At 50.1% G+C, this 27,503-nt stretch overlaps 1 protein-coding gene across 3 annotated transcripts in view; it reads left to right on the forward strand.

The window, feature by feature from the left end:
- Ttll11 (tubulin tyrosine ligase like 11) overlaps window positions 1–27,503 on the forward strand; it is a 237,967-nt gene that overhangs the window by 194,866 nt on the left and 15,598 nt on the right. For all 3 annotated transcript variants that reach the window (XM_087899678.1, XM_087899676.1, XM_087899677.1), the window contains one exon: window positions 6,594–6,700. In XM_087899678.1, the coding sequence (XP_087755804.1) occupies window positions 6,594–6,700 (107 nt within the window). The remainder of the gene's footprint in view (window positions 1–6,593; window positions 6,701–27,503) is intronic.

The following is a 27,503-nucleotide window of genomic DNA, read 5'->3' on the forward strand; positions in this document are numbered from 1 at the left end:
TCTTCATGTCAGCCTTTGGCGAAGTCTGAAGCAGCGAGCCAGGGCTCCATGACTGGGGTGTGGGCAGAGCAGGGGGCTGGCAGTAAGGACAGAGGAGGTTTTATCTGCCTGGTGGTGTCCATGGGGGCCTCCTGGAGGAGGCAGGGTTTGTCCTACTACTGGTTGTGACTGGCTGAGCAGTAGGCAGACACCACCCAGACAGCAGGGAGAGCCAGCAGAAGGATTTTGTGTGGCCCAAGCTGAGAAGTGAGGGATGGTGTGTGGTCCAAGCTGTAATGGGCCTGAGGCTCTGAGAACTGGCTGGGGACACAGGAGCGGTTCTGGGAGGCTTCCTGGCCACTTGTGGGGAAATGGAGACATTGGCAAGCTTCCCCTCCCTTCCTCCCCAGGGCCCCAAACACACAGTGAGTTCTGATGGGAAGGGGTTGGATCATCTGCGAGAACCACTGCTAGGACACCTGATGTCGTCAGAGCTTTGGGTCTCTTCAAATGAAGTTATGCTTGCTTATTTTCATGTAAAATCTCGGTATTCAAAAAACAACTTCTACCAAAGCAGGACTGCCCACAGAGGCCTCCAATGAGTGACACTTGGCTTGAGACCAGGAGATATCTATTAAAAGGACCTCCACATTTTACACAAACCTGAAGAAGAAATAGAATTAAGAATGTTTCTAATAGGCTGGGTGGTGGCGGCGCACGCCTTTAATCCCAGCACTCAGGAGGCAGAGGCAGATGGATCTCTGAGTTTGAGGTCAGCCTGGTCTACAGAGAAAGTTCCAGTACAGCCAGGGCTACACAGAGAAACCCTGTGACAAAAAAAAAAAAATAGTTTGTAATAAGCTTAACTCTCAGGTCAGAATGTGCTAATGACAAAAATGTCCCTGCAAAGCTTCCTTGGCGCGACAGGCTTTGATTCCTCCATCATTGAGGCATTTGCATGAGAAATCGATTTCTCCAAGGTTAGGGTTGGTTAGGTTCTGCAGCCACCACTTCCAATCTGTGGCAGAGCATAGCAGTAAACAAACATCTTCTGGTGGCCAAGAGGCGGCTCGAGCAGTTGGACCCAACAACATGGCCACCCAGCAAATGCCCACCCTAAGGATGCAGTAGGAAGTGGATGGAACATGGCACTCGGTAACAGATCCTGCCTTTAAAGATGTCCTGAGAAACCCCAATAGCAGCTTAATAGTAAAATATGGTAATTCTCCGCCTTCCAGTTTATCTGGGCATGTTCAGTCTTGCAAATTAAATTTCACCACCTGCTAACGACTGTTCTCTCTCTCCTTTCCACTTTGGCTTAAATGTTGCTTCGTTATGAATTAATAATATTTATACCATATGCTGAGTTGAGCCAAGTGCCCTTCGCAGCAGCGCCCTGAAACAGACATATTCCCAGCACGGTGCACGCTCCTCGCAAGGTTCCCACACAGACGCCCCAAGTGAAACTTGGCTTTCCTATCTACTACCCACTCTGTTTCTCTCCACGTTCCTTGAAAAGAACGAGAAGGGAAGAAAATAATACACGGTCTGCTTGGATTTATTTTCGGTGTCCATCTCTCAGAACTCGCAGCATAGATCAGCAGTTTTCAGAGAGAATTATGCTAATGCCCGCCCAGCCATCTTCCACTCTTCTCTTGCTCCGAGAATGAGAACTAAGGAGCTGTCATTCTCCCGTCTAGACACTCTAACCAGCCTCCAGTCATTTCCTCAGGAGCCGAGTGTCGCCGGGCAGCACGCATCATCACTGTGAACTGAGCTCTGCTTTTTAGTTTTTTATTTTTTTGGAAATTTTATTTTCTAATGATTGCCAGGGTGTGGAGGCTTCCTTTGAGAGAGATGGGTCTGTATTAGCTCCTGTCAACGGGCCGTGAGTTGGGGTGGGGAGACATCATGGGACTGGACTCATGGAGGGCACTGTCCACTGAATGCAGCTACACAGTCAGCAGTTGGCCCCAGCCAGGCTCCTTCCTAGGACATTCTCACTGCTTCTGATCCCAGGGCTCTGTTTGAATTAAAGGACTTTTCCCTCTTTCTCCTTTTCCCTCTCACTTCCCTTTTATTGTCTGGAGATATTAATATGCTTCATAATAGATAGCTGTAGGTTTTTTCCCTCTGAGAGGCATGGCATGTTAGAATGTTCTAGAATAGAAGTAGAAGGAGCCCACTGTCCCCTTTAACATTAACTCCTTAGTGACTTTGAAACTGTCCCTTCTGTGACCATTCCTTCCTAGAAATCTTGTGCGATTCTTTTCTGTAGCCTTGAAAACCGTGGATGTTCTAAACCGCAGCCACCTCCTTATTCCCTCACAAATATTTAGTGATTTGTTCCCCCCTTTCCTAAAATAAATATGGATATTTGCCTTTTACCTTACAGAAACCTCTGGGGAGAAGAAAAGCTGCTTTTTTTTCACCACAAAGAAGGATGAACATAAAAGAAATTCTATAAATAGGATTTTGTGGAGTGTAAAAAGTTGGTCCCTAAATTTCCCAAGAGACGTAGGCAGTTAGAGGAAATGGATGATCGTTTCAAAGCTTCCCCACGCTCAGGCTCCTAATGAACTTCAGTGATTTGTGATCTCTCCCGTCATATGTACTCAGATTACTTCCATTCTGAAATAAGAGAAACAACAAGAAACACAAAAATTATCACTTTCAGCCGATTCTTCATCAGTAGGCAAGGCTTTGATTGTTGTCGACTTCTCCACGTGTGCCCAGCACGAAGCACCAGTGCCGGGCCCTTGTCTGGTGGGTGCCTCGGTTGCCACAGACAAACGGAAAGAACTCCTATGGCATGCTCAAAACCGTGCGGCAAAACCCACAGCCTCTCCCATACCCTGTTTCTCAGAGTGCTCTTCCACCTAGGAACTTCCCTTCCGCCCATTCATTGAGGGAGCTTGTCCCAGGGCATGAGGGGAGGTTGTGTTCCATGACTGGAACGACCTGGCCATCACACGCCATCTCCTGCACAGCACTGAGAGCTGTGCCACCTGAACACTGGTACCCACCATGACAGGAGATGAGTTCTGTATTCAGTGGCTATATGAATGAAAAACCTTTTTCCAAATATTTGATGTTAGTCTCTATTTGAGCCCTGAGAATGTTGGTAGCCAAAGGACGAACCCAGAAGCCCCGCCTTCATGGGGTCCTAGTTATCTCCCCGAAACCTCTGTCCCAAAACGTCCCAGCAGGTGTCCAGCCCTTTGGCCACTAGACTGAGACTTGGTATCTTGATCCTAGGCCCCTCCTAGGACCCCGAGCTGGACCACCTCCCTTTGTCTCCAAGGGGAGGTGGGGTACAGTTTTGAGCTGTGTGGCCTTCAGCAAGCTCTGTGACCCTCTGTGCCTCATCTTTCCCCCAACTGAAATGGGTCTGGGACCCCTCCCTCATAGGTGCTTACAAGGGCTCTGAGACCTTGGGAAGAATGTGGTGCCCAAGAAAGACCTACAGAATCCAAACCTCTTTAAGCATTTCCTCCTCCTGCAGCCGACACGGATGGTCCTCCTCTCTGACTGCAGAAGCCGTCATCAACTGTATTTGGTGGTATTGCTGGGGAGGATGAGTTACCTTGGAAAGGGGATAAAGGGAGAATTCTCCCTGGTAAATTACGGCTTCTACTAAAGTTTGACACTTCTATCTTCTTCCTGTCAGGAAAAAAAAATAACTATATACCAGTGGTCAGTTCAGTTTCCGTTTTTATCCTTCATTAACCCATGGAGCAAGCCAGGCAGCTCTTGTCCTTCCAGGGAACAGGCAGTCCTAGAACACTGATGTGGGAAGGGCTATGGCTTTCCTAATGAAGCTTTGGAAATGAGCAGCGTCCACAGACAGCATGACTCTAGACTACTGTCCCTAGCAAAGTCCACCAGAGACAGTGTCTCCGTGACCGGCGATGTGAAAAGCTCAGGGCCCACTGACTCAATCACTAGGCGCTGACATGCTTTGAAGTCTGCCTTGGCACCTTGTGATTGAAGTATGGAACAGGATGTGAATTGTTGGTCTGGAAAATGCAGATGGGTGGGAAGAAAGGAGGAGAGGGAGGGGCAAGCAAGTGTGCCAGGGCAGAAGGTGCAGGGGCCTCATCCAGGCACCATGCTGGGCATACTTGTAACATGAGGGAGCTGACTTGTTGGGGTTTCCGTCCTGCCCAGTACCCCACAACCGGCAAATCCCAAAGAGAAATCACACACAGGACTCCATAAGGTTATAAACTGATTGGCTCATTAGGTCAGGCTACTTATTAGTCCTTGTAACTTATATTAATCCATTATCATTATCTATGTTAGCCACATGGCTTGGTACCTTTTTCAGTTGTCAGCTTACATGTTGTTGCTTCAGTGGTCTGCGCAGGAGTGGCTGAGGAAGTTTCCTCCTCCCTAGCCTTCTCCTATTCTCATTGCCCTGCCTCCACTTCCTGTCTGGTTGACCCACCTATACTTCCTGCCTGGCCAATCAGCGTTTTATTAAAATACATGATTGACAGAATAAAGACAATTCTCCCACACCACATACTCACAGTAATAATGATACCACCATGGTTAAGGAGTGGACCTGAATCTGGATAGGGGCCTCTAGGTGGCAATCATGCTTGTCAATCAAAGCCTCACCTGTCTGGCACCTACAGGAACTGTTCACACAGGGAACAATGACAAATGGCGGTCAGAGAAGCACTTTGTCATCCACTGGGGTACAGATGAGATGCATTAGAACTGTCCGGAGTGTCTGGTGTAGCTCTGACACCCTGACAGCTGGCCCACAGTCCAGCCTTCAGGATTCTTAGGAAATCCCACCTCCCAGAGCAACCGTGTCCAGAGGGCGGTGGGAGAGGCACACAAGCCAATGACTGGCCTAGGCTCTCTTGTCCTAGATTTCATTACCTCAAAAGGGCAATGAAAGTTTGGTCCTGTGGCCTGAGAGAGAAAACTGGAGAGCAAGAAGAGAAGGAGGGCTAAGGGGTGCCACGAGCCTCCCGGGCACCCGGCAGAGCACAGGTGCCCGCAGACACTCATTGCCTCCCTCGGCAGCCATGTGGGCAAGCGTGACCTTCATCTCAGAGATCGGGACACAAAGGTGTGTGGAGAGATTTAAAAAAACTACCCACAATCAAGCATCTAAATGCTGTTTACCCACTTCTCTAGACCAAGTAAATCAGTGGAGGGGATGGGGCTCCGAACACCCGCTCCATGACTGAGACAGAGCACCGCCGCTGACATCAGATTTAAATCCTGTTCTTTGGTGTCTCTGCACACGAGCAGAAGGAGCGTCAGAACATCTACCCTCCTCCTGGCTCCAGATGACCAGGAACGAACATGCAGCATGCTGTAAAAGACTCTCCAATGACTTGGGGCCAGCCTGTGCCAAAAAGAACATGGCTCTGTCTCCGCTTTCCACTCTGCTTGTCTGGGCCTGCGTGTGACTGATTGGGGCTTGTATAAAACCATCAGGGTGACAAAGTAAGAGAGGTGAAGTAGAGAGACATCAGGCCTCTTGTCTTCATGTTCAGCCTCAGGGACTCCTCTGGTAAGATCCGGGAGGAACAGCTCCCAGACCACAGTGATGACTTCAGTCACTTCAGTGGTGAGCTGTCATTGCCAGGCCATGTGACCCTGGCACTGGCAGGAGAGGGCAGTACTCATATTCTGAGACAGTCAGGAAGAAGATGAACACACCAAGGAGTATTTCCTGACGATGGAGTTCCTTGGGTTGGGGTGTGGCTCAGCTGGTAAAATACTTGCCTACCATGGATAAGGCTCTGGGTTCCATCCCCAGGACCACTTTAAAAACCAGGTGTGGTAGAGCACACCTGTAATCCCAGAACTTGAGGGGTGGAGGCTGGAGGATCATCCTCAGTCATGTAGTGAGTTTGAGGCCAGCCTGGCCTATATGAGACCCTATTGCAATGATAATAATAGTAATAATGATACTAAGAAAGAGGAAGAGAGAGCCTCGCCTCCCCTTGAGAGTGGGCAGGGTCTTCAGGACTGTATGAGGCACAGCAGACACAAAGAAAACACTAAAACAGAAAGGCTGGAAACGCGAGTGGCTTGCCCGGGTTCTCATTGGCAGAGCCAGGATTGGCTCAACAATGGCTGTCTCCACAGCCCTGCTCTCCGCAGGCCACACTCATTAGCTCCTAACTAAAGCCATCGTCTCCACCCCCCAGTTCCCACTCACAACCTTCTCCCCACTGTTCCTCTCCAAGAATTCGGGGAGAAAAACATGGCCTGAGCAAAGACTCCATTTGAGCAGCTCCCACGGCTTGAACAACAGAAGCTGACTTCTCACTGTCTGGAGACTGGGAGGCCAGGGCTGGCCCTGGCAGAGAGGTGACTGCTGAAGGCTTGCTCCTGGCTTTTGCAGCTGCTTTCTCTGTGGTGAGGAGCAGGGAAACCGGCAAGCTCTCCTCCCCTTAGTGTCCCCATACAAGGACACCAATAGATCTGCTAGGGCCCCACCCACATGACCTCTAAAGCACCAAATAACCCCTCCCCATGGGTATCGAGGGGACACAAATGTTCAGTCTCCATAGGCTTGAATGAAAAGGGGCCGGAAGTTTGTACCGTAGAATAACCCGTCTCCTTCCCTGTCGTGGCAGGAACTGCAAGCTGAGTAGCAGCAGCCTGTCCATGGCTGCAGTGGACATCCTCTACATTGACATCACAAGGAGGTGGAACTCCGTGACCCTGGACCAGCGGGAGTCAGGTACTCGATGGCTGCCTTCACATCCCATGGTGCCCGCGCCCGACAGGCGTGGGGGCGGTCTGCGCCTCTTCTGTCTTTTCATATTGTGGAGGGGAGGGGGAAGGTGAATTGAGTAGAATTTAAAGCCTGAGACACTGTCTACTACCAAGACTGTGCAACCCCTCCTCAATTCCAGTCCCACCAGAAGTTTCACTGCCCCACACCACCCAGCACCCACCCCATCCCCCTCTAAGGCTCTGACTTCTGGAGGTAGACTGCTGTTCATTTATTTGTTTGTGGTCCTGCGGACACTTGCTGAGCACACAGTAGTTAGGCCTTTGGTAGACTAGAGAGCTTGGCTCTTGCCTGGAAAGAACACTGTGGACTTGAGACACATGAGAAATGACGCTAACATAGTGAGGGTGGGGGTGAACAAGAATGGGGGTATTCCTCCTCCCTGAAGGACACAGAAGACCTCTTGAGGAAGAACCCACTGGATAAATGAGTGACTAGGGTGAGGATGGGCCTGAGCAGGAATGTGGGCCTGCCTACACAGGAACACGTGGAAAAGGCCACTGAGCCCAGGCTACCCCAACCAGCTCCAGTGGAGGAAAGCAAAGCAGGCAAGGAGATGGGGTTAGGGCAAACCTTAGATGCCTCACAAAGGCTTTAACTACAGTAGCCCCTGCTTTGTTCTTCCCTTGTTTCCTTGTTGATTCTTCTGCTAGGAGAATCTACCTTTGAGTGGATGAGTTTCCCATTTCCACTCTCTAATTACCATAAAGAACGTTTGTTCAGCTCATCACAAAACCACAAAGATTCTCTCATTATGTCCCTGTGACCCGGCACTGAGGGGTTAGGAGCCTCATTTCACCGTCACCTGTGGCTCTAGTGACCCAGGTACACACAGGCCCCATCGTCCCTGCCCTCACACACACGCAGAGGCCACACCTGCCAGGGTGTCTTGCTCGTCCCATGAGTGAGCAGAGAGGACTTAAAGTCAGAAGCTGAAAGATCTAGATGAGAAGTGGCTATGGTCTCTTGCTGACATCAGCCAGAAGTCATGTCGTCCCTACTCTGGAGCTTCTCATCCGTGTATGTGTGTATGTTCTCTAAGTGGCCCTGGAGGCTCATACATCAGTGACTACTAATGCCTTTGGGGTCACTGCCAACCATTCGGGGTGGTTAACCTTATTAGTGGATTCTTTCCTGTCTTACTGCTGGGGGAGACTCTCAGGAGAGGCCATGCGACCACTGGTGACAAACCCTTCACCAATGTGGGCTAGAAATGCCAACCACAAGGACACAGCCAACCCACCCCACAAAGCACTGACACTCAGAAATCATTTGAGGTTAGCCTCATATTTGATAACGATACCACTTGTTGGCTGTTGTCTCTATGCCGAGCACGGCCACAAGCTTTACATGGGTGGCACCGGCTGCCATTCCAGTGACAGGCCTGACCGTGTCCATTGTTCAGAGGAGGAAATTGAGTCTCAGAAGGAAAATAGCAGGATACCACTCAAGGTTTCCTGTCTGGGTCGCTTCCTCCTACCCACTGTCGGGGTGCTGGTAAGATGGCTGCTTGCTGCTCTGCTTAGTTCCAAAGCGAAAGTCAGGCAATGCTAGCAGCCATTGAGCCAACAAGGTGAGCATACGTCTTCAGCTGGCAGAGCCTTCCAGCCTCCCCGGCAGGAAAGGAGGAGGCGCACCTGCAGGACACGCAGGTAGGTTAATTATCATCGCGAGGACTAAGGGAGCCCATTTGACAGTTGCATTGTGTCACATTCTGCTGACATCCTCAGAAAGAGAAGTGCTTGGTCCACGCGCTGAACGCCGGGTGTCATCGCAGTATCCTGTGGAGGGAGCCAGATGAGTGGGTGGGGGTGCAATGGAATTATTAAATATTGAAATTGATCAGGAGTCACAGTGGGAAGCCATTTATCATGTTCTATTGCTTCCAGCCAGCATTGCCATCTGGTCCATTGTTCATCCCCAATAGCTTCACTTGTTTTGCCTGCTCCTAAAATTGCTCCCCGTAAGCAGAATCCTTGGGGGAGGGGGACTGTGCACAATATCAGCTCCACAAAGACCCTCTAGGGTCCGACAGGGTCTCTCTACTTTGCTGACCAAACCAAGAAAACGAGAAATTACCACAAGTGAAGCTGGGGCTGGGATCCCAGGAACTGCTGCATCCACCTGCAGCCGGAAGGTGTAGAACATAACTCCAGGTCATGCGGGACTTTTAGAGACTTCTTCATGCGGCCATTTATTGTGGTTTATTCTCACAGCTTTGTTATGAGACCACACCTCATTTCACAGGTGAGGATCCTGAGGGCCCAAGAGCAAAAGGGACTTGTTCACAACCTCATAGCCAATGAGTGGCAAAGGCCTCAGCTGCCTGGCCCCAGCTTCTGTCTCTAACATGTTCCCTGCACAGCTGGGGAGGGGATAGGGCTTGTGTGACAGAACTCAGGTGATGCAGAGGCTGGCAGGTGTGCTGACAGCGACACTATGTGCCTCAAAGAGCTGGGAGAGAGGATCTCAGGACCTTGCGACAGAGAAATGACAGTAAATAAGATGATGGATATGCTAATTAGCCGGATGTGATGTCACGTGTGCGTACATGAACTGAACCTCACACCATGTTCCATAAATATGTGTAAATATCATATATCAAGATCATTTGAAAGATCACTTCACTCAGTGCAGAAACCACTGGGGCACAACTGGAGTGCGGGGACTGTGGATGTCTCGTCCACGCTCGCGTCCCCCACCCTGTCTTCGGAGCTTGTTTTCCTGTTTGCATTGTTGTAGAAAAGAAATGGCAGGGATTGGTGGTCAGCTGCCAACCAGGTCACTGTTGAGTCCTTCTCAAGGTTGGCCCAGTCGTGTGTCTGCCGCCCCCCACCCCACAGGAAGGGCATCTAAAGCAGCTGCCTTACACGGGCCATTCACGATGCTCGCAGAGAGCAGAGAAATCTGTGCCTGGGTGTGGTTCTTACTTTTGGCATGAAGCATCAGAAATACCAGCAAGTCCTTCTGTCCCTCCTTCCTCCCCCCAAGGCTCTCCCTCCCTCCTCTTCTCTCCCTTCTTCCCATCTGTCCATCTCTTTGCTTCTTTCCTCTTCCTTTTCTGGTATGGAGTCAAGCAATCTTCAGGCCTCCATTCAGTGAGTCTGTGTATGTCTGTATCTGTCCAAGTGTGCGTCTGTGTCTCTGTGTCTGTCTATGTGTCCCAACTAGTATTTAATAAGTTGACAAACAGAAATTAAGGTTATCACATACTCGAAACAGGGAATTCTGAGTGGGAAGGCAGAAGAAGCCTGTGGAAGCAGTGGCCTCCCTGGCAGGGTCTTACTCCCACCCCGAAGGCCCACTGCGATTCACCAGTGGCGCAGGACTGCCGTCCACCCCGGCAGCAGCAGAGTCAACACACCATGGGACCCTCCCTTTCCCCAGCGCCTGTGCTCCGGAGAAAGGGTGACCCAGACACATCCCCCGTGGGGGAACAAAGGCAGCCTATGTCTGGGGACTTTCCTACTGACGTGGAGAAAAGCAGCGCTGGAAACATGGGTTAGGAAAAGGTCAAAAGTGATGAGAAAAAGCACTCGCGCTAGGGATGTAATAACTCAGGGGCATCATCTCAGCAGCCTTGGTCCTGACTGTGAGCTTTGTTTCCTGTTGGGCCACTGCTGTGGAGCTGACTTGAGTGTCCTCGGATACTGAGTGGTTTCCACCACGTCCCTGCCCAACCTGCTCTTCCCCAGCCTGTGCGGCAGGTGCCGGCACCTGTGTGCAGGTGCATGTTGTATGTCTGGGGAGAACATGTGCACACGAATGTGAATGTGGAGAGTGAAGGATGACCTCGGATGACCTCGGCTACCATTCCTCAGGTAGCAGCCTATTGATTTTCAAAATGGGGTCTCTCGTTTACCTGGATCTCACCGAGTAGGCCAGGCTGGCCCAGCGCCCCAAGGATCCACCAATCCTCTCTCCCCGGCCCTGGGATCTCAAGTCTGCACCACCACACCTGCGAGGTTCTTGTTTGAGACCGTGCTCGCAAAGCAAGCATTTCACCGACTACGCTCTCACTCCAGCCCTGCAATTAGGTATTTTCAGTTATGAAAGAGGCGCCAGAATACTCACCCAAAACCAAAGCCAGACTTCACAGCAGCAGCCTCTCGGGTGTGGCTCCCTGGCTTGGCCTGCTCCCCTCCACCGTGGAGCCTTTGTCTGTCCCCTGGATAATCTCTTACCATGTCAGGTCTGCTCAGGAGCTTGGAAGAACTTAACAAATGCATCCCACTCTCCAGTGTAATTGTCATTTTTTCCCCCCAAATTAAGGATTTTCATTTCCATCCTTAGAATTTCCAGCCCAGCACAAAAGTCTAAATGAGGCTGTTATCAGCAAAACTGGAATGCCACAGCCCTCTTCTGGGCCGGAACCAAATGAGGAACTGAATCTGTGTGCAGAGAGGCAGTGATTTCAGTAAATGGTACTCACAACTTCTTATCGCCCCAGACTTTACTCTCTGCTCCTGCCGGAGACGGCCAGCCTATCTCCTTGGGAGAAATGAGGACAGCATCCTGATCAGGCAGCAAAGTGTCCTTGTCATTGGTGCGGCAGTCACCTGCGCGGGGGCCCCTGATCCCGGCAGCAGGGCATCACCCTCTAACACTGGGGGACTCTGTTTTCTTTGCAGCCAGGTGCTTTCCTGTTTGAGAAGAAAGCTGTGCCAGGTCTGGCGCACACACCTGGAATCCCAGCACTTGAGAGGCCCGGGCTGGCAGGAAGCTAGTCTGTGCTTTCCAGGGAGGCTCAGTCTCAACAAAAGGGAGAAGAATAAAAAACAAAGGGGGCTTAAAGATTCTTCTCAGGACTCAGAGAAGGAAATCGAAGACTGCATAGTTTAATATCTGATTATACTAGGGACCCTTCCACCAAATGAAAACATCATCTCCCTGCTGGGCCCCTGAGCTACGTGTCCCCTCCTCTGCAGTCCTGGTTGTGAATGGCTTTTTCCTTGATTAGATTTATTTGTTTTATGTGTATGAATGTTCTGTCTGTGTATATATACGTTAACCATGGGGGTATGTGGTTTCTGCAGAGGTCAGAGAGGGAGTTAGAGCCCCTGAAACTGGAGAGAATTAGATGGGTGCTGGGGACCAAACCCAGGTCCTCTGCAAGAGCAGCAAGTGCTTTTAATTGTTGAATCACCTCTTCAGCCCTTGAGTGACACTGGACTCTAGTTTCAGACAAACAGGGAATCCATCCTGTGCTTAATAACTTGCCTGCCAGGTGGTCTGGAGCAAACTGCCTGACTTCCTCCAAGCCCCCTGCATCATCTGTGAAGTGAGCCTGGTGCCTGTCTCCAAAATTGGTAGGGAGGGAAGCTGCCAACAGGGTCTGCCACTGGGCTCAGAAAACTAACCTGCTGCCGTTGTGATCCAGGGTGGTTCTAGGGACCCTGGGGGATGGGTAAAAAGAAAGATTTCCTCACAGTCTGGTCAGAAGGGTGGGGCATGGATGCGATGGGCGTTTTTCAGTGCCTGACCAGCCCAGGCCTCTCACTACACTCTGTCAGGCTAGGAACTTGCAGGGCTCCCTGCCTTAGGACACCACGTGCGCCAACTCATTGGAAATCATCTTTCAACTCTGAAGCAACTCCTTGCAGTGGCAGGATCACGGGGTCCACTTGTGGGGAGGTGGTACTCCCTCACTCCAGGCAGAGTGCCAGCCACCTCAGAGTTCTTCACTAGGGTCCTTGCCTCTCGCAGAGATCCCCTCCCCTCGTGCCCAAAGCCTCCTGAAAGCACTCATGACAGGCTCAGGCTGGACTGGGACCCCTCCTATGCCACACACACAGCAGTACTGTAGGGCAGTGCCTGCCATCAGGTTAAGTCAACCAATCCTGCTCTTCTCCTGTCCTGCAGAAGCCCAGTGCTGTGCCTGGCACATGGTTGATGTTCCACACATAGGCACGGGGTGGTTCAGACCCTGCCAGCAGCCCATCTTGTGGGCGTCTGCAGCTCCTTGCCGTCTCTCACCAGATTCCCTCAGTCGACTTATGCAAATCATGTGACGCCCATGCTTTCTTCAGCTGGAACATGCTCCTGCTGAAGCGTATTTAGTTGATGATGTACTGAAATGTTTAAAAGTACTTCTACTTGGCATGTTTAGCAAGGCCTCCCTTATGCATATACATGGCTGCCCCACCCCAGGCGGGAATCACACAGCACCTTCTGGGGGTGTCCTGGGACCGTCCACCTTCTGGAGGTGTCCTGGGATTGTCCACCTTCTGGAGGTGTCCTGGAGCCATCCACTTTCTTCAGCTCTCAAGTTACCTCAACCTTAGATGGGTCTCTGGGGTGGGGGGAGCCCTATCTATACACGTACAAAATTGCCACTGTTTTTAATAAAAGCAAGTGGGCCAGGAGAATACTACCCTGTCTTCTCCCGGCCGCGATGTGGGTCTTCAGGGCCTGCAGGACACAGGCTGCACTGTGAGGACCCTCACCTCACCCCAGGGTGCCACTCTGATGAATGCTGTGACCCACTCTCTGGCCTTCCTGGTCCTCAGTCACCAGGCAAAGGAGAACACAGACAGCAGCTCCACCAGCCCTGGGCAGAGGGAGAGAGTGGGCTGCTCCCCGGCACCTCCCTGGGCCTTGCTCCCACTGCTTCATGGCTCCCACAGCTTGTGGGAGCTGCCACAGCAATGGTGCTGAGTGTCATGGGACAAGCCAGCAGTGGAATCAGGCTCTGAGACGAATCTCCTCTTCTCTGGGGCCTCAGCAGCCTCTGAGAGAGACGGGGCCTTTGACATCCAGCTTGGGTTGGTGGTATCAAGATTTATAAGGAAGCATAAACCCGGCTCCAATGTGGCTCCTTTTGCCTTTTCCCAGCCAACCAGCAAAGATGACCTGATGTAGGTACGCTTTGTAATTGACAAGATGGATTCCTAGCTGTCAACTCGGAACTCCCATTCCCAGAAGGCTCCATCTTATTCACGGTTCTATTTCCAGAGGAGGAAACTAAAGTTTCAAGAGGTTGAGTGTAAAGAGACCGCTCACACGGGCCATCGAGAACAGGGGCCGCTCACGCGGGCCATCGAGGATGACAGACTGATCTCTGGTCTTGGCGTAGGATAGAGGAGGCGATGGCAGACTGCAGGAAGCCCCGCCTCATCTGTCACTTGCCACCCCAGAGGAGCCATGGAATATTTGCACTGGTTTACAGTGATGAAAACACTCTCTAGGTGCACCCAGCCAGGCTGTGGGCCGGGATCCCTCTTTTCTGTCAAAGCTGGAGAAGGACCAGACAGCCAAGGTGCCACCTCCATGGACACCCAGCTGATCACATCAGGAGACCCCTAGGTCTCCTGAGCAAAGCCTCTGCCGCAGATCATGTCCTGACCTGATCGCACGTGACCAACACAATGTGAGCCACAGTTATCAACACCCAACATGAGCCAGGTTCTAGAAGCATGGAGCAGACAGCTCACACTCCCTCCCTTTCCTTGTACACAGTCACCCTACAAGTGAGCAAATACTATTCTATTATGGCTACAGTCCATATTACTCTCTGTGTTGCATATTCTGTGAGGTTTTTAAAAATGATTTTATCGTTATATTTTTAATTCTTATTTTTTAAATTGTATGTATATGGGTATTTTTCTATCAGATGCCCTAGAACTGGAGTTACAGACAGTTGTGAGCTGCCATGTGGGTGCTGGGAATTGAACCGGGTCCTCTGGGAGAGTAGCCAGTGCTCTTAACCACTGAGCCATCTCTCCAGCCCACATTCAGTGACTTTTAACAACTGAATAAGGATCTGTAGATATCAGCCCTGCATTACTCAAGAAAGCTTTACTGCCCCAAACCTTTCTATGCCCAGTTCACCCCTACACACACACACACACACACACACACACACACACTCACGCACACATTCACGCACACACACCCATGCACGCACACTCACGCACAACACTCACACATGTGTGCATGCATACTCATTCACACACGCACACACACTCATGCACACATACTCATACATGCACACTCATGCACACGCACACTCATGCGCATGCACACTCACACTTACATCCCCGACCCCTGACAACCGTTGTGAGCTTTTGAGTCTGTGTAGTCTGCCTTTTCCACAATGATGTCACTTTGGAATCATAGTATGCCTGGCCTTTCAGACTGGCTCTCCCACCTAGCAGCCTTTAGGATCCAATATGCCTTTTTGTTCCTCGATAGTTTGCTTTTTTTAAATCTCTGAATAACCATCCATTAAATGGGCATCATCACAATTTGTGAACATATTTACTTTTTAAAGGATATCTTGATTGCTTCACAGTTTGGTAATGAGGAATGAATTAACTATAAATATTCATGTGCAGGTTTTGTGTGGACATAAGTTTTTACACGGATAAATGAATTCCCATCAATGTAACTGTTGGACCATATGGTTGTGATGATTAATTCTGGGTGTCAGCCTGACTGGTCAAAGGAATGCCTCAGGAGCTGCTAGAGCATCCATTGTGGATGTGTCTATGAGGTGTTTTCAGAGGAACCTAGCTCGTGAGTCATGAGTCATGGAGTGGGAAGGTCCACCCTCAGTGTGAGCAGGTGCCACCCAATCAGCTGGGGACCCAGGAGGAACGAAATGGGGAGGGGCTAGCAGGATGACTCAGCAGATAAAGTGGCAGCTGCCTGTTGACCTGAGCCCAGGGACCCAAGTAGCAGGAGAAAACCTGCTCCCACAAGCTGTCCTCTGACCTCCATGTTCATATGATGGCACACATGTGCCCGCATGCGCACGTGCACACACACACACACACACACACTTAATTAATTGTAATTTTTAAAGGCAGGGGAAAACTCTCTCCCTTTGGTTCTTACTCTCCTGACATCAGAGCCCCAGCCTCCTGGGTTTTGGACTCCTGGCCTTACACTACTTTGCTCGGCAAGTTCTCCGGCCCTTGGCTTCAGAGTGAGAGTGTGCACCATTTCTCTAGTTCTGAGGCCTGAACCTCAGACCCTGCACTCAGGGGCTCCAGCTTCAGACAGTCAGATGTGGGACGCCTTTGCCTCCATAAGTGCATAACCAATACCCCTAGTAACTCCCCTCTCCGCTATCTAGATTAACCTATTGTTTATTGTCTGTCTATCTGTCTGTCTCAGGACTGCCTTCCCATTGTCAACACTTAAAATACTCAGAGAACTTCTGTTCCTTTGCTTAACCTTCTTAGTGGATATGCAGTGGTTCATACCTCACTGTTGTAATTTGAAACTCAGTACACATTTTTAATATTGAACATATTTTCATATGCTTCTTTGCCATTTATATATATTCCTAGGGGAGGCATCATTCAGATCTTTGATCCTTTTCTAAAATTTGAATTATTTTCTTATTGTTGCATTTTAAGGCAGTTTTTGGCCATGCGTATTTTGCGAATGTTTTCTGTCTGTCGACTCTTGACTTTTCTCTTCTACTCACGCCCATGCTGGAGTTTGTGCTCGGGGTCTTGGGTATGTCGGGCAAGGGCTCGTCTACTGAGCTGTACCCCAACACCACTTGTAAAATAATGTGTTTATCAAAATGGAAGCTTTTCATTTTAATAAAGTCCACCTTTCCTCTTTTTTCTTTAATAGATTTTGCTCTTGAAGTTGTAGCAAAAATTTCAGAGACAAACATAAAGTCACCTAGATTTTTTTTTCATTCCTCTATGAAGTGACATATTGCTATTTGAAAATGGGCTTATTAGCTAAGCATGTTATAAACTAGGTTAGTGATTAATTTTTAAATTTTAAAAAGGTTGGGCATGGTGTCACACCATGTGTGTGTAAGGAGGAAGAGGAAGAGGGGGAGGAAAAGAGGGAGGAAGGGGGGAGGAGGGGAAGGAAGAGGAAAATGATGGAGAGAAAGAAGAGGAAGGAAAGGGGGAAAGAGGAGGGGAAGAAGAAGAGGGGGAGGAAGCAGGGGAGGAAGAGGGAGCAAGATGGGGAGGAAGAGGAAAAATGGAGAAAAAATTGGAAAAGAATTGGTGTGCCAAAAGAAGAGAGAAAATGTCTGTATAAAATGTTCTGTTTAAAACCAAAGGAGGCAGATTTCAAGATTTCAAAAGAGAAGAAAGATCACAGGCAATAAATAGGAAGCAGTTACAACCATAATAAATATTAATCCAATTATATCAGCCATGGATCTAATGTGAAAGCCTCAACTGTGTCAATTAAATTGCAGAACCTGTTGAAAAGATTAAAAAAAAAATCAAGTTAGATGTAATGGCACACACCTTTAGTCCCGGCACTTGGGAGGCAGAGGCAAGAGAATCTCTGAGTTCCAGAACAGCCAGAGCTACATTGTGAGACCCTGCCAATAAATAAATAAATAGATAGATAGATAGATAGATAGATAGATAGATAGATAGATAGATAGAAATAGAAATAGAAAAATATACCAACAAGACTCAACTCCATGCTATTAGGAAAACCCGTTTAAACCTTAAAACACCAGTAACAAGGAAGAGAGGGAGACAGTCATTTCCTGCTCACACAGAGCAAATTGCTGTGGGAGCAGACCCCGGAGCAAGGGAAACCACCAGGGACAAAGGTCGGTGGTTAGCGAAGGGAGTCAGTTTTCAAGCCGTGTAAAATGCTTAGCACGAGTGCACCTGTTGGCAGTGGAGGGGGCGTCTGCAGCTACGGTGGGAGCCTCAGCATCCCCCCCCCCCCAGGAAGCAGGTCAGGATACAGGTGCACCGAACAGCATGTCCGTGTGTTTCAAAGGCGTCATGCAGTAAGACCGGCACACAAGTCCTTCTCTGTCCTCGCGGGATAGTCACCAAACTGAGTGTGCTCTAAGCCCTAAAGCATCCGTTAACATTTATTTTTAATTTTTGTAAGACTTGGGTGTTGAATCCAGGGCCTGCTTCCTACATAACAGACAAGTCCTCCTGCTGAGCTGCGTCTCCACCCTGTTTTGTTTGGTTTTGTTGAGATAAACTCTCATTAAACTGCCCAGACTAGACTTGAAGCCTCCCTGGAGCTGGGATCACCTTCAGGCCTGACCACTCTAAGTAGAGAGTTAGGTAAACTGCTCTCAGGCCAGAAGAGAATTAAACCAAAGTAAGAACAAAGAGAGCTGGGAAGCCCCTTGGACACTAAGCAGCATGTGTCTAAGCAATCTGAGTTCCTTCTACATTCTAGAAGGTTCTAATGTAACAGGATTATTTCTGCTTTAAACATCGGGGAGAATTCACCAGAAAGACCGCTGAGGCCTGGAGCCTTCAGGGAGGCTCTGGATTACTTACAGAATATTTCTAAGAGATAATAGGCTCATCAGATTATGGGTTTTCTTTATGTAAATTTTGGTAAATTCTATATTTAAAGGAACGGGTCTGTTTCATTTTAATTACCAAATTTACATTGTTACCCCAATACTGTCCCTGGAGTCGGGAGGAACATCTCTGACGCAATTATTAGGATTCTTGGATTTCTGATACTGGCAATGTGTAATTAGTAGTTAATGATCTCTTTTTACTCCTCAGTTAGGCTGGCTAGAGGTTTATCAATCTTATTGATTTTTTTTTTCCTCCAAGGATAAGCTTCTCCGTTTCATTGATTTTTCTCTATCGATTTCCTGCCTAATTTTCATTGATTTATTTCCTGATTTTCACCATTTCTTTTGCCATTTTGAATCTGTTCTTTTTCCTGTTTCCTGAAATGAAAACTTTTTTTCCTCTAAAACAGGGTGTCTATGCAGCCCTGACTGGCTTGGAACTCACTGGGTAGACCAGGCTGGCCCCAAACTACCAGAGATTCACGTGCCTCTTTCCTGAGTCCTGGGCCTAAAGGAGTATCCAGCGAGGGCCAGCATGAGAACTTCTTGTCGAATACAAGTATCTGATGCTGGAAATCTGGCTACCACATTACTGCTTTCACGGCGTCCCACACATTTCGGCAAGTTAGTTCTGTTTCCATTTTCATTCCGTTCACAATATTTTTACCTTCCTCCTGGGCCCTTGTTTCTGGGAGTTTTATATTTATCCTGCCTAGGCCCTGGCTGTGTTGAGTGTGCTGCTGGAGTCAGAGGCCCGTGTTTCCTCTCATTTCCTTGGTTTTATTTTCCTCCCCTCATTGCCTTGGTTTCTCTAAAAACTCCTTCTTGAAATGAGCCTGATCATCCTCCATTGCGTGCTGAGTCCTGGGGCTGGGGTGCTGTCTTAGCCATGGTTTCTATTGCTGCAATGAAACACTATGACCAACCTGGGGGCTTACACTTCTAGATCATAGTCCATCCCTGAAGGAAGTCAGGGCAGGAACTCAAACAGGATGGGAACCTGGAGGCAGGAGCTGATGCAGAGGCCTTGGAGGGTGCTGCTTACTTGCTTGCTCCTCATGGCCTGCTCAGCCTGCTTTCTTATAGAACCCAGGGCCACCAGCCCAGGGGTGCCACTACCCACAATGGACTGGGTCCTCCCCCATCAATCACTAGTTAAGAAAATGCTCCGGGCTTGCCTACAGCCGGATCTTATTTTCTTAGCTGAGGCTCCCTCTCTCCGGTGACTCTAGCTGGCGTCAAGCAGACATAAAACTAGCTAGGACAGGTGCAGGGAGGAAGAGCTCTGTAAGAACCTGAGCTTACAGAGGGCCAGAGTTCACAACCAAGGCTTTTGCAAGGGTGCCTCAGCCCTGGTTTCTTCCCTCTGGGCAGACAGGCCGGCTGGAGTTAATGCAGTCAGCTCTCTAATTGTCTCCCCCCATGCCTTTGTTAGGGAGAAAGGGCTGAATATTTGTAACACGAAGGCCGGCATGTTGGGGTATCTGTCCCGCCCAGTACCCCACAACCCGCAAGTCCCAAAGAAAATTACACACAGGACTCCATAAGATTATAAACTGATTAGCCCATTAGGTCAGGCTACTTATTAGCTCTTATAACTTATGTTACCCCATTATCCTTATCTATATTAGCCACATGACTCAGTACCTTTCTCAGCTGGGCAAGTTACATGCTGCCTCTTCGGTGGTCTGCGCAGGAGTGGCAGAGGGAGCTTCTGCTTCCAGAATACTCCCAGTCTCTTTGCTCCACCCCTACTTCTTGTCTGGCTTTCCCGCCTATACTGCCTGCCTGGCCAATCAGCGTTTTATTAAAATATGATTGACAGAATACAGACAATTCTCCCACACCAGATATTTTCATAGTTTCTTCCCTTGCAACATTGCCAGAAAGGGGGTTGGGGGAAGTCTTCCGCCAGTCTGCATCTTGAGAAGCCTCTGGGGCTCTTGAGGCTTCATCTATGAATGTGTGACCACCACCACCACCCACCCTGGACTTGCTCACACTCAGCTCCCGTCAGTCAGCCGGTACCATGAATGTGTCTCTCTTGTTACTGGCTCTGGTGCCTCTGTCCCTCCTTGATTCTCTCCTTGTTGAGTCTCTTGAATCTCCAGTTTCCGGTGTAGCAGTTGGTTCCATGATCTCTCAATTCGCCCCTGAACTCAAGAAAAGTCATTGCTTTTCAGTTTGTTCCGCCTGGAGTGAGATTTTGAGTTCCATACACGTTAGAACTAAAACTGGGAAGGCCCCTATAAGCATGTTTTGCCCACTGCCTCTGTAAGGTGCGCTTTCGAACCCAGATCCGAGGAGAAAACTGAGCTTCCGAGAAGTGATATGGCCAAGGTGGCCCAGCATGTGAGCAGCAGAGATACTTTCTTCAGAATCTAATGTCATGTGACAGTCAGTTCATCCCAGTGACAAGTCTCCTGGAGACATTTCTCCATAGAGGCTCTCTGGAGACTTTCTGTGGACTCTTAGGGGGCAAATCTGGGCATCCTAAAAGGATGTGAGAGTCAACAGTCATCTAGTAAACCCAGCCGTCCAGTCTGGGGTCAGCAAATGTCTTCTCCAGACAGACCAAGCCCATCCAGCCAAGAGCTCAGCATCAGGACCTCTTTCCTAAGGTGCAGTCATTTCACTGCCACAGGAAGTCATAGGGCTTACAACGAGTACCCAAGTCCCCCAGGAGTGCGCGGGTAGGAAGTTGACACCAGCATCTAGCAGGCAGAATCTGAGGGCGCTACCAAACACCCATGATGCCCTGGGCAGCCCCAGCAAAGAATTACTCAGCTCCAAATGCCAATAGCAAGGACGGTTCCCCTTGGGCTTCCCTAAAGACAACCACTGGAGCTCTCCGAAGCGCCCTGTGCCCCACATGGCTACCTGTCACAGTGCCATCCAAGTAAGGACGAGGGAAGGTATCTGGAGCCTGGGGGCGGTGGCACCGGCGGCCTCCTGGGAAGACTGCGCACAGCTGCTCAGGGAGACCTGACATCACCTAGGTGCTTCTTGGTAGCTGTGGGCGGCTCTGCCCCTGCTTTTCCTGCTGCTGCAAAGGGAGGAGGGAACCTTATGTAATCACAGCCTCCTAGAACCTTCTGTCATTTTGGCACCCGGGGCTGGGAAACCCCTCCCTCCTAAAATCCCACAGGGCTGTGGTTTTTTTCTATTACAAGCAAGCCCTACAGGTTGCTAGCTACCTGCCAACAGCAGAGTAAAGCTGGAACCTATACCCTTTAAAGGCATCTTTGCCAACCTGTCTCCACCCTCTGCAACCCCACCCCCACCCCCACAGTGTCCCCTGGCCTGGGCATCATTATCACAGTTTGCTGGTGTCCCGTGTCGTGCCCCCCTCTCCCGTCTCTACCCCTCTGTCCAAATGTTTCTGCCTTAACGGCCTTGAGCAGGCCCTTGTTGAGACAGTTCCTGCCTGAAGTTCAGTGGTCATCCCTAATATCTCTCCAGCACACTTTCCTCCCCTCTCCACCAGCTAGGGGTGCCTTCTGCCGGATCCTGGCTCTCATTTGGGACCAGTGACTTAGTCCAGGGGAATCATCTAGAAAGAATGGGTGACTGAATGTCCACACAAGCAGGGGTGTTCTGATTCTCAGAGCGGTGGCTTCCCAGCCCCAGAGTGACTTCCTGGTACTCATCTGACTCTCCCAGGCTCCCTGTCTTGGTTCTGCTGATTCTTGTGCTAGTGAGGTCCTGAGGTAGTCACTTGCAGCTCCACCCAGCTGTGTGCTAAGGTGGCAAAATCCTAACCAAGCTCCAGGTTCTCCCTAACTTCCCCCTGTGTCCTGGCCCTACCCAGCTCCCTGGCAAGGTACAAGAAAAAAAAAACTGGTTTTTTTTTTATTTGTTTTCCCCCCTCCCCTGATTTCCGTGCACTAATGAAATTACCCTCCCTCTCTAAAGAAGACAATTTGCATGTTAATGTTTTGGGTAATTCTGTGCAGCTCTAATGCCCCCAGGGCTGCAATTTCTCTCTGACAAAGTGACAAAAATAAACTCCGCATAAAGGAGCGTTTCTCCTTCCTCTCATCTACGAGCTAATGTGACATTCCTAGTCAAGTTGAAGCCTCTGCCTCCTTTCACCTCTCCAGGTGACAGGCAGAGGGCTGGGCCCCCTTGTGAGTGGGTAGAACCCCCACGGCCACCTCCTCACCCTCCGAGAGGCTGAACCTTTAAGTCTCTCTAAAGTCTAGAAGGTGCAACTAAGTAACGGGCAACACTGCCCATTTTGGAAAGTGGGGGGCCACCACAAGGTTGTGGGAGGAAGGTGTCCTGCAAGGTCCCTGCAGGCTTGAGTCCCTCTGATGACTTAAAGACAAGAGAGGGCGTGGCAGTCAATTCATGGGTATCCTCCCCAGGCCAGACTCATGGCTTACCCCCTCTCCCCCTCCCCCCACCTCTCCACCAACCAGGGTAGAAGCTGAGGTTCCCAGAGCACAGCTCACCTGAGGCACTTCCTGCCCTCACACACAGTGACTGAGAGCCACTCTGGATTCTTCCTGGCCCTAGTAGGAGTTGGGTTATGTGCTGTGCTATACAGGTGTTGCCTGGAGCATCCAAGCCCTTGTTTGGAGCAGAGGTAGACACTTAACAGAAAACATCCTGTAATTAAGGGGTTTTTGACAATTCTGTAAAGGAAAATAAATTTCAGTGAGAGTAACAGACAGTAATTTCCCTTAGGAGGTAGGCCAGGTCAGTCAGTAGATAAAAGATACAACGGGTCACCAGGAGAGATGCAGAAAAGGACGTGGCCGCCAGAGGGAGTGCTGGAGTCCAGGGTGTTGTGGAGACAGAAGGTGGAATGGAGAGGACCTTGCTAGGCAGAGCTTCTGAAGTAGGGGTACAGGCTTGGGGACAGTTCTTGCAGGCCCTCCAGAGGATGTGGAGTGTGGGTCTGTCTCAGAGTTTTAGTCTGGGGAATGCAGGTGGTGCTGGAGGCCATGGGACAGGTGAGGTTGTTGTACAGGACCCAGCCACGACAAGCTCAATAGAGACCTGAGTCTCTGTAGTTTTCCCTAAGACAATACCTGGTTGCAAGAAAGACCACAAACTGAGACCACCCAGGCACCACCCAGGAACAGACCATCCAAAGGAAATTCCTAACGTTCCAAACGTTGTAGATAGGATCACCTGCCAGCACACACCCATCACTTTCCACAGGACACCCCTAGACAAATGTCAGCCAAACAGAGGTTTTAAACCTTAGAAATCCCTCACCTCCACCTTTACTACTATAAAAACCCCACTCTAACTGAGCTCGGACCCTCTGGTCACTCCAAGACATTGGACACACGGAGAAACCAAGTTTGCAAACTTGTGTAAGAATAAAGGGTCTTTGCTTTTACATACAGGACTCGGTTGCCTGGTTGGTTTTGGTGGGGGCGGAGGCGGGGGTTGGGTGTGGGAGACTCTGTGATCTGGGCATAACAGTTGTAGGAGTCCCGGGCCTAAAAGGTAGAGAGCAGGCGTGCAGAAGTGATTGGGGGACAGGCGAGGAGGCTGTGGGAGGGAAGTTTCAAAACTGACCCCAGGCTTCTGGCTCAGGCAAGTAGGTAGGTGGAGGTGCCATTTATCTTTGTAAGGCAGGGAAATCGGAACCAAGACACAGTCTTCAACAGATTCTTTGAGATGCTAATGAGGCATCCCAGAGGCAAAGGCCCTGTGGCCTGCAGATAAGGACTGGGAAGAATTTAGACAGCAGAGCCGCACTGAGGGTATTTAAAGCTGAGGTTCGGAGTGCCTGGGAGGAGGCAGTTGGGTGAGAACCCTCAGGACCACAGGGAAATCAGGCAGCCAAGTGGCTCCTGCGGTGGGGATGCAGGGGAAACTGAGTCCCACTAGACTCCAGTGACCCAGAGCTGAGCCTCTGCGGACCAGTCTGCACCTGGGAGGTCTGCCTGAGTAGGGTAGGTGGAGGCAGCCAGTTCCACTTGGGGTGGCCAAGGCTGGCTGCTGCCTGAGAAGATGGCTGGAGTATCCTCTAAAGAGACAGGCTTCTAAGCACCTGCCTTTCTTCTCTTTGCTGCCCCAACCACCCCAAGACCTCTTACCAGGCCCTGTGACACCCAAGAAAGCCCTTTCATAGCATTTTTCGTGACCTAGCTTCTCAGTATAAAAGTCTCCTCCAGAGTGTGTAGTTTAGCCGGTAGAGCACTTGCCTTGCATGCACGAAGCTCTGGATTTGATCCCTAGCACCGCATAAAAACTAGGCATGGCGGTACTTGCCTGTCATCTCAGCTCTTGAGAGGTGGAGACCTGAGGAGCAGAAGGTTAAGGATCAGCAGCAAGTTCAAGCACAGTGTGGGCTACTCGAGACCTCATCTCTAAATAAATAAAAAGATCACAGCCTGGAGGTGGTGGTGCATACCTTTAATCCCAGCACTTGGAAGGCAGAGACAGGAGGATCTCTGTGAGTTTGAGGCCAGCCTGGTCCACAAAGCGAGTTCTAGGACAGATGGGACTGTTCACCCTGTCTCAAAAAAACAAAATAATAATAATAAATAAAAAGGTCTTTCTGTGCAGTGTTCCTGCTCCTGCTGCTCTCCCTGGGTCCCAACCCAGGAGACTTTGGCAGGCTACCCGTGTGACCCAGAAGTCTCCCCTTGAAGAAAGTCATGGCTCCTTCAAGCATGGCATGTTGATAGGTGTGCAGAGATGTTCACTGCATCACACAACCACAGCACATGAAAAGAGAGAAGGAAGAACATTTGGAGTATCCACCAGTGGGGGGGGGGGCTTTGTAACATGAGGGGCTGGCTTGTTGGGGTTTCTGTCCCGCCCAGTACCCCACAACCGGCAAGCCCCAAGGAAAAATCACACACAGGACTCCATAAGGTTATAAACTGATTGGCCCATCAATCAAGTTTGGCCAATCAAGGTCAGGCCTCTTGTTAGCCCTTGTAACTTATATTAACCCATTATTCTGATCTATGTTAGCCATATGGCTTGGTACCTTTTCCAGCTGTCAGCTTCACATGCTGCCTCTTGGGTGGTCTGCACAGGAGTGGCTGAGGGAGTTTCCTCCTCCCTAGCCTTATCCTATTCTCATTGCCCCGCCTCTACTTCCTGTCTGGTTGACCCGCCTATACTTCCTGCCTGGCCAATCAGCGTTTTATTAAAATACATGATTGACAGAATACAGACAATTCTCCCACACCAGGCCTTAAAGCTCATGGCACACACACACTAGAAACTTGTGTGCAATCTGAAAAGCTGAGTAGATGTGTATATGCAGATACAGGGGCAGAAGACATGGTTAAAGAAGGCAGCGCATGGTCAGTGTGGCGGCCCAGGCCGGAACACTCGGGAGCCTGAAGCAGGAAGATGGGAGTGAAACCAGCCTGGGACACTTAGTAAAAGCCCATAAAGAAAGAAGGAGAAAGAAAAAAGGAGGGAGGGAAGAGAGAAAGAAAAGGAAAAAACATACAACACAGTATTATACAGATAAGTTACTGATGTCTACAGACTCCTGTGTATCAGAGATGGCACACACACACACTTTCAAGCCCAGGAACTGGAGAAGACGAACTTTCACAGGGTCCACAGTGGCAGTCCCCTGTGGGAGTTTATCTCCTTCTGCTACAAACAATAATCTCCCCTCTCAGATTCCAGCCCTAGCCACACCCTCTCCACATCTGTCCTCCACTTGTCCCTGCGTGGGAAGAGGCTTATGAATCTTCGTGTTTTCCTGGTGGAATTGCCTTCATACAGTGGCTGTCCTCACAGACCAAGGCTGTCACAGAAGAGTCAAGCTCATCCTGTGTTAGTGAGGCCATGGGTAGAGGCCTCGCCCAGCTCAGGAGATCACACAGCAGCCACAAGGGGCCTCCAGGAACTGCAGAGAGTGGGTGCTCCAAGCCTGGAACCAGTCAAGGGCCCTGGACGGCCATTGGTAGCTCCGTCAGAAATGACAGTCTGCGGCCCAGAGCCTCACAGGACAATACAGGAAGTCACATTTTTCTGTGCGTTTGCCTCATGCACCACCTTCCACGCCTCTGAGAAGGCAGGCACCAGGCAGCGCCTGCGTGGAAGGTCGTGCTGAGCCTGACCTAAGGTCGATGGGAACAACTTTGCATCCTTTCATTCACCCATGGAGGGTATCAGCTGGAGATGCGAGCAGTGCTAGACATCCATAATTCTCCTCAGAGGCCTGGAATGTGCTGTCTCTGCTGGTCTATGTCAGATTTGGCAACTTGCTGATGAATGAGTATTGAGCCTCAGAATGTCCATGGAGCTACTGGTCACATAAGAACTATCTGAAGGGGCATGAAGCAGCAAGAGAAACAATGACCACTCCTGAGGCCCCATCTCCACTCTGAGTCTGAAGTATGTGTCTATTATGGTGGAAGCAGGTGTGACGTCAGATGGGAGGGGACTGGGACCTTGGACCACTCTGCCCAGGGCCAGTCTGTGACCTTTGGTTAATGAAAGGTGGAGGGGGTGCTTTCATCTCTGCTCATGTTGGCACTGAGTTCTGTGGGCTTCTGGGGTAACGATTTTTCTGCAAGTTCTATTTATGGCTCTGTCTTGCCACTTATTCATTTTTCCATCCAGACAAGGACAAACGTGATAGTAGTGGCTTCTTCCTGCTGTGACGCTTGCAGGCAGAGACTGCGCGTGTGTGGGGCTACCGCAGGAGGATTGTAGCCCTTCCTTCCCCATAAGGATGGGCCTGGAGGGACTTTCCTTTCCACCCCAGCTTGAGAGGAAATGAGTAAGGGTCAGTGGTGGGGATGACCCCAGCACTTGCTCTATGTCAGTTAGCTTTGGTCAGCTTGATACAAGAGAGGGCCATCGGGAAGGAGAACCTCAGCTGAGGAATCACCCCCACCAGTCTGGACAGCAGGCAAACCTGTAGTGCATTTTTTTTTTTGATTGATGTGATATGTGGTCCCAGCCCATTGTGGGCGGTGCTGTCACTGGGCAGGCGGTCCTGGGTTCGTAAGAAAGCAGACGGAGCAGGCCGGGAGGGGCTCCAGGAGCAGGGACAGCATTCCTCTCTGTCCTCAGCTTGAGTTCCTGTCCTGGGAGCTGTAAGCTGAAATAAACCCTTTCCTCCTAAGTTGCTTTTGGTCATGGTTTGTCACTGCAGCAGAAAGCCGACTAGAACACCGTCCATCTCTGAAATGCGACCTAAGCCAGGAGAACTTGATGTTGGGTACCTGCCTTGGCCTCTCTGAGTTGCGCACTGTGACCTCCTCAGTATGAAGAGTAATCATCCAGCCTCTGGACTACCATGGGGCATGGAAGGGGCCTAGGGAGGTGGGGGGCTATCCAGCAGAACTTGGTAGGAATAGCAGCTGGCGGTGGTTTAGCTGTCCCATCTCTGTTACTTTTCTGTTGCTATTATAAAACAAGAAGGGCACTTACGGAAGAGAAATTATCTTAGCCCACTCCTGGTGTACACTTCATCACATCAAGGTAGTAAAGGCGGCAGGAGCCTGAAGCAGCTGGTCTCGT

The sequence above is a fragment of the Myodes glareolus genome, chromosome 21 (assembly GCF_982192425.1).
Source record: "Myodes glareolus chromosome 21, mMyoGla1.1, whole genome shotgun sequence".
Taxonomy (NCBI): Eukaryota; Metazoa; Chordata; class Mammalia; order Rodentia; family Cricetidae; genus Myodes; species Myodes glareolus.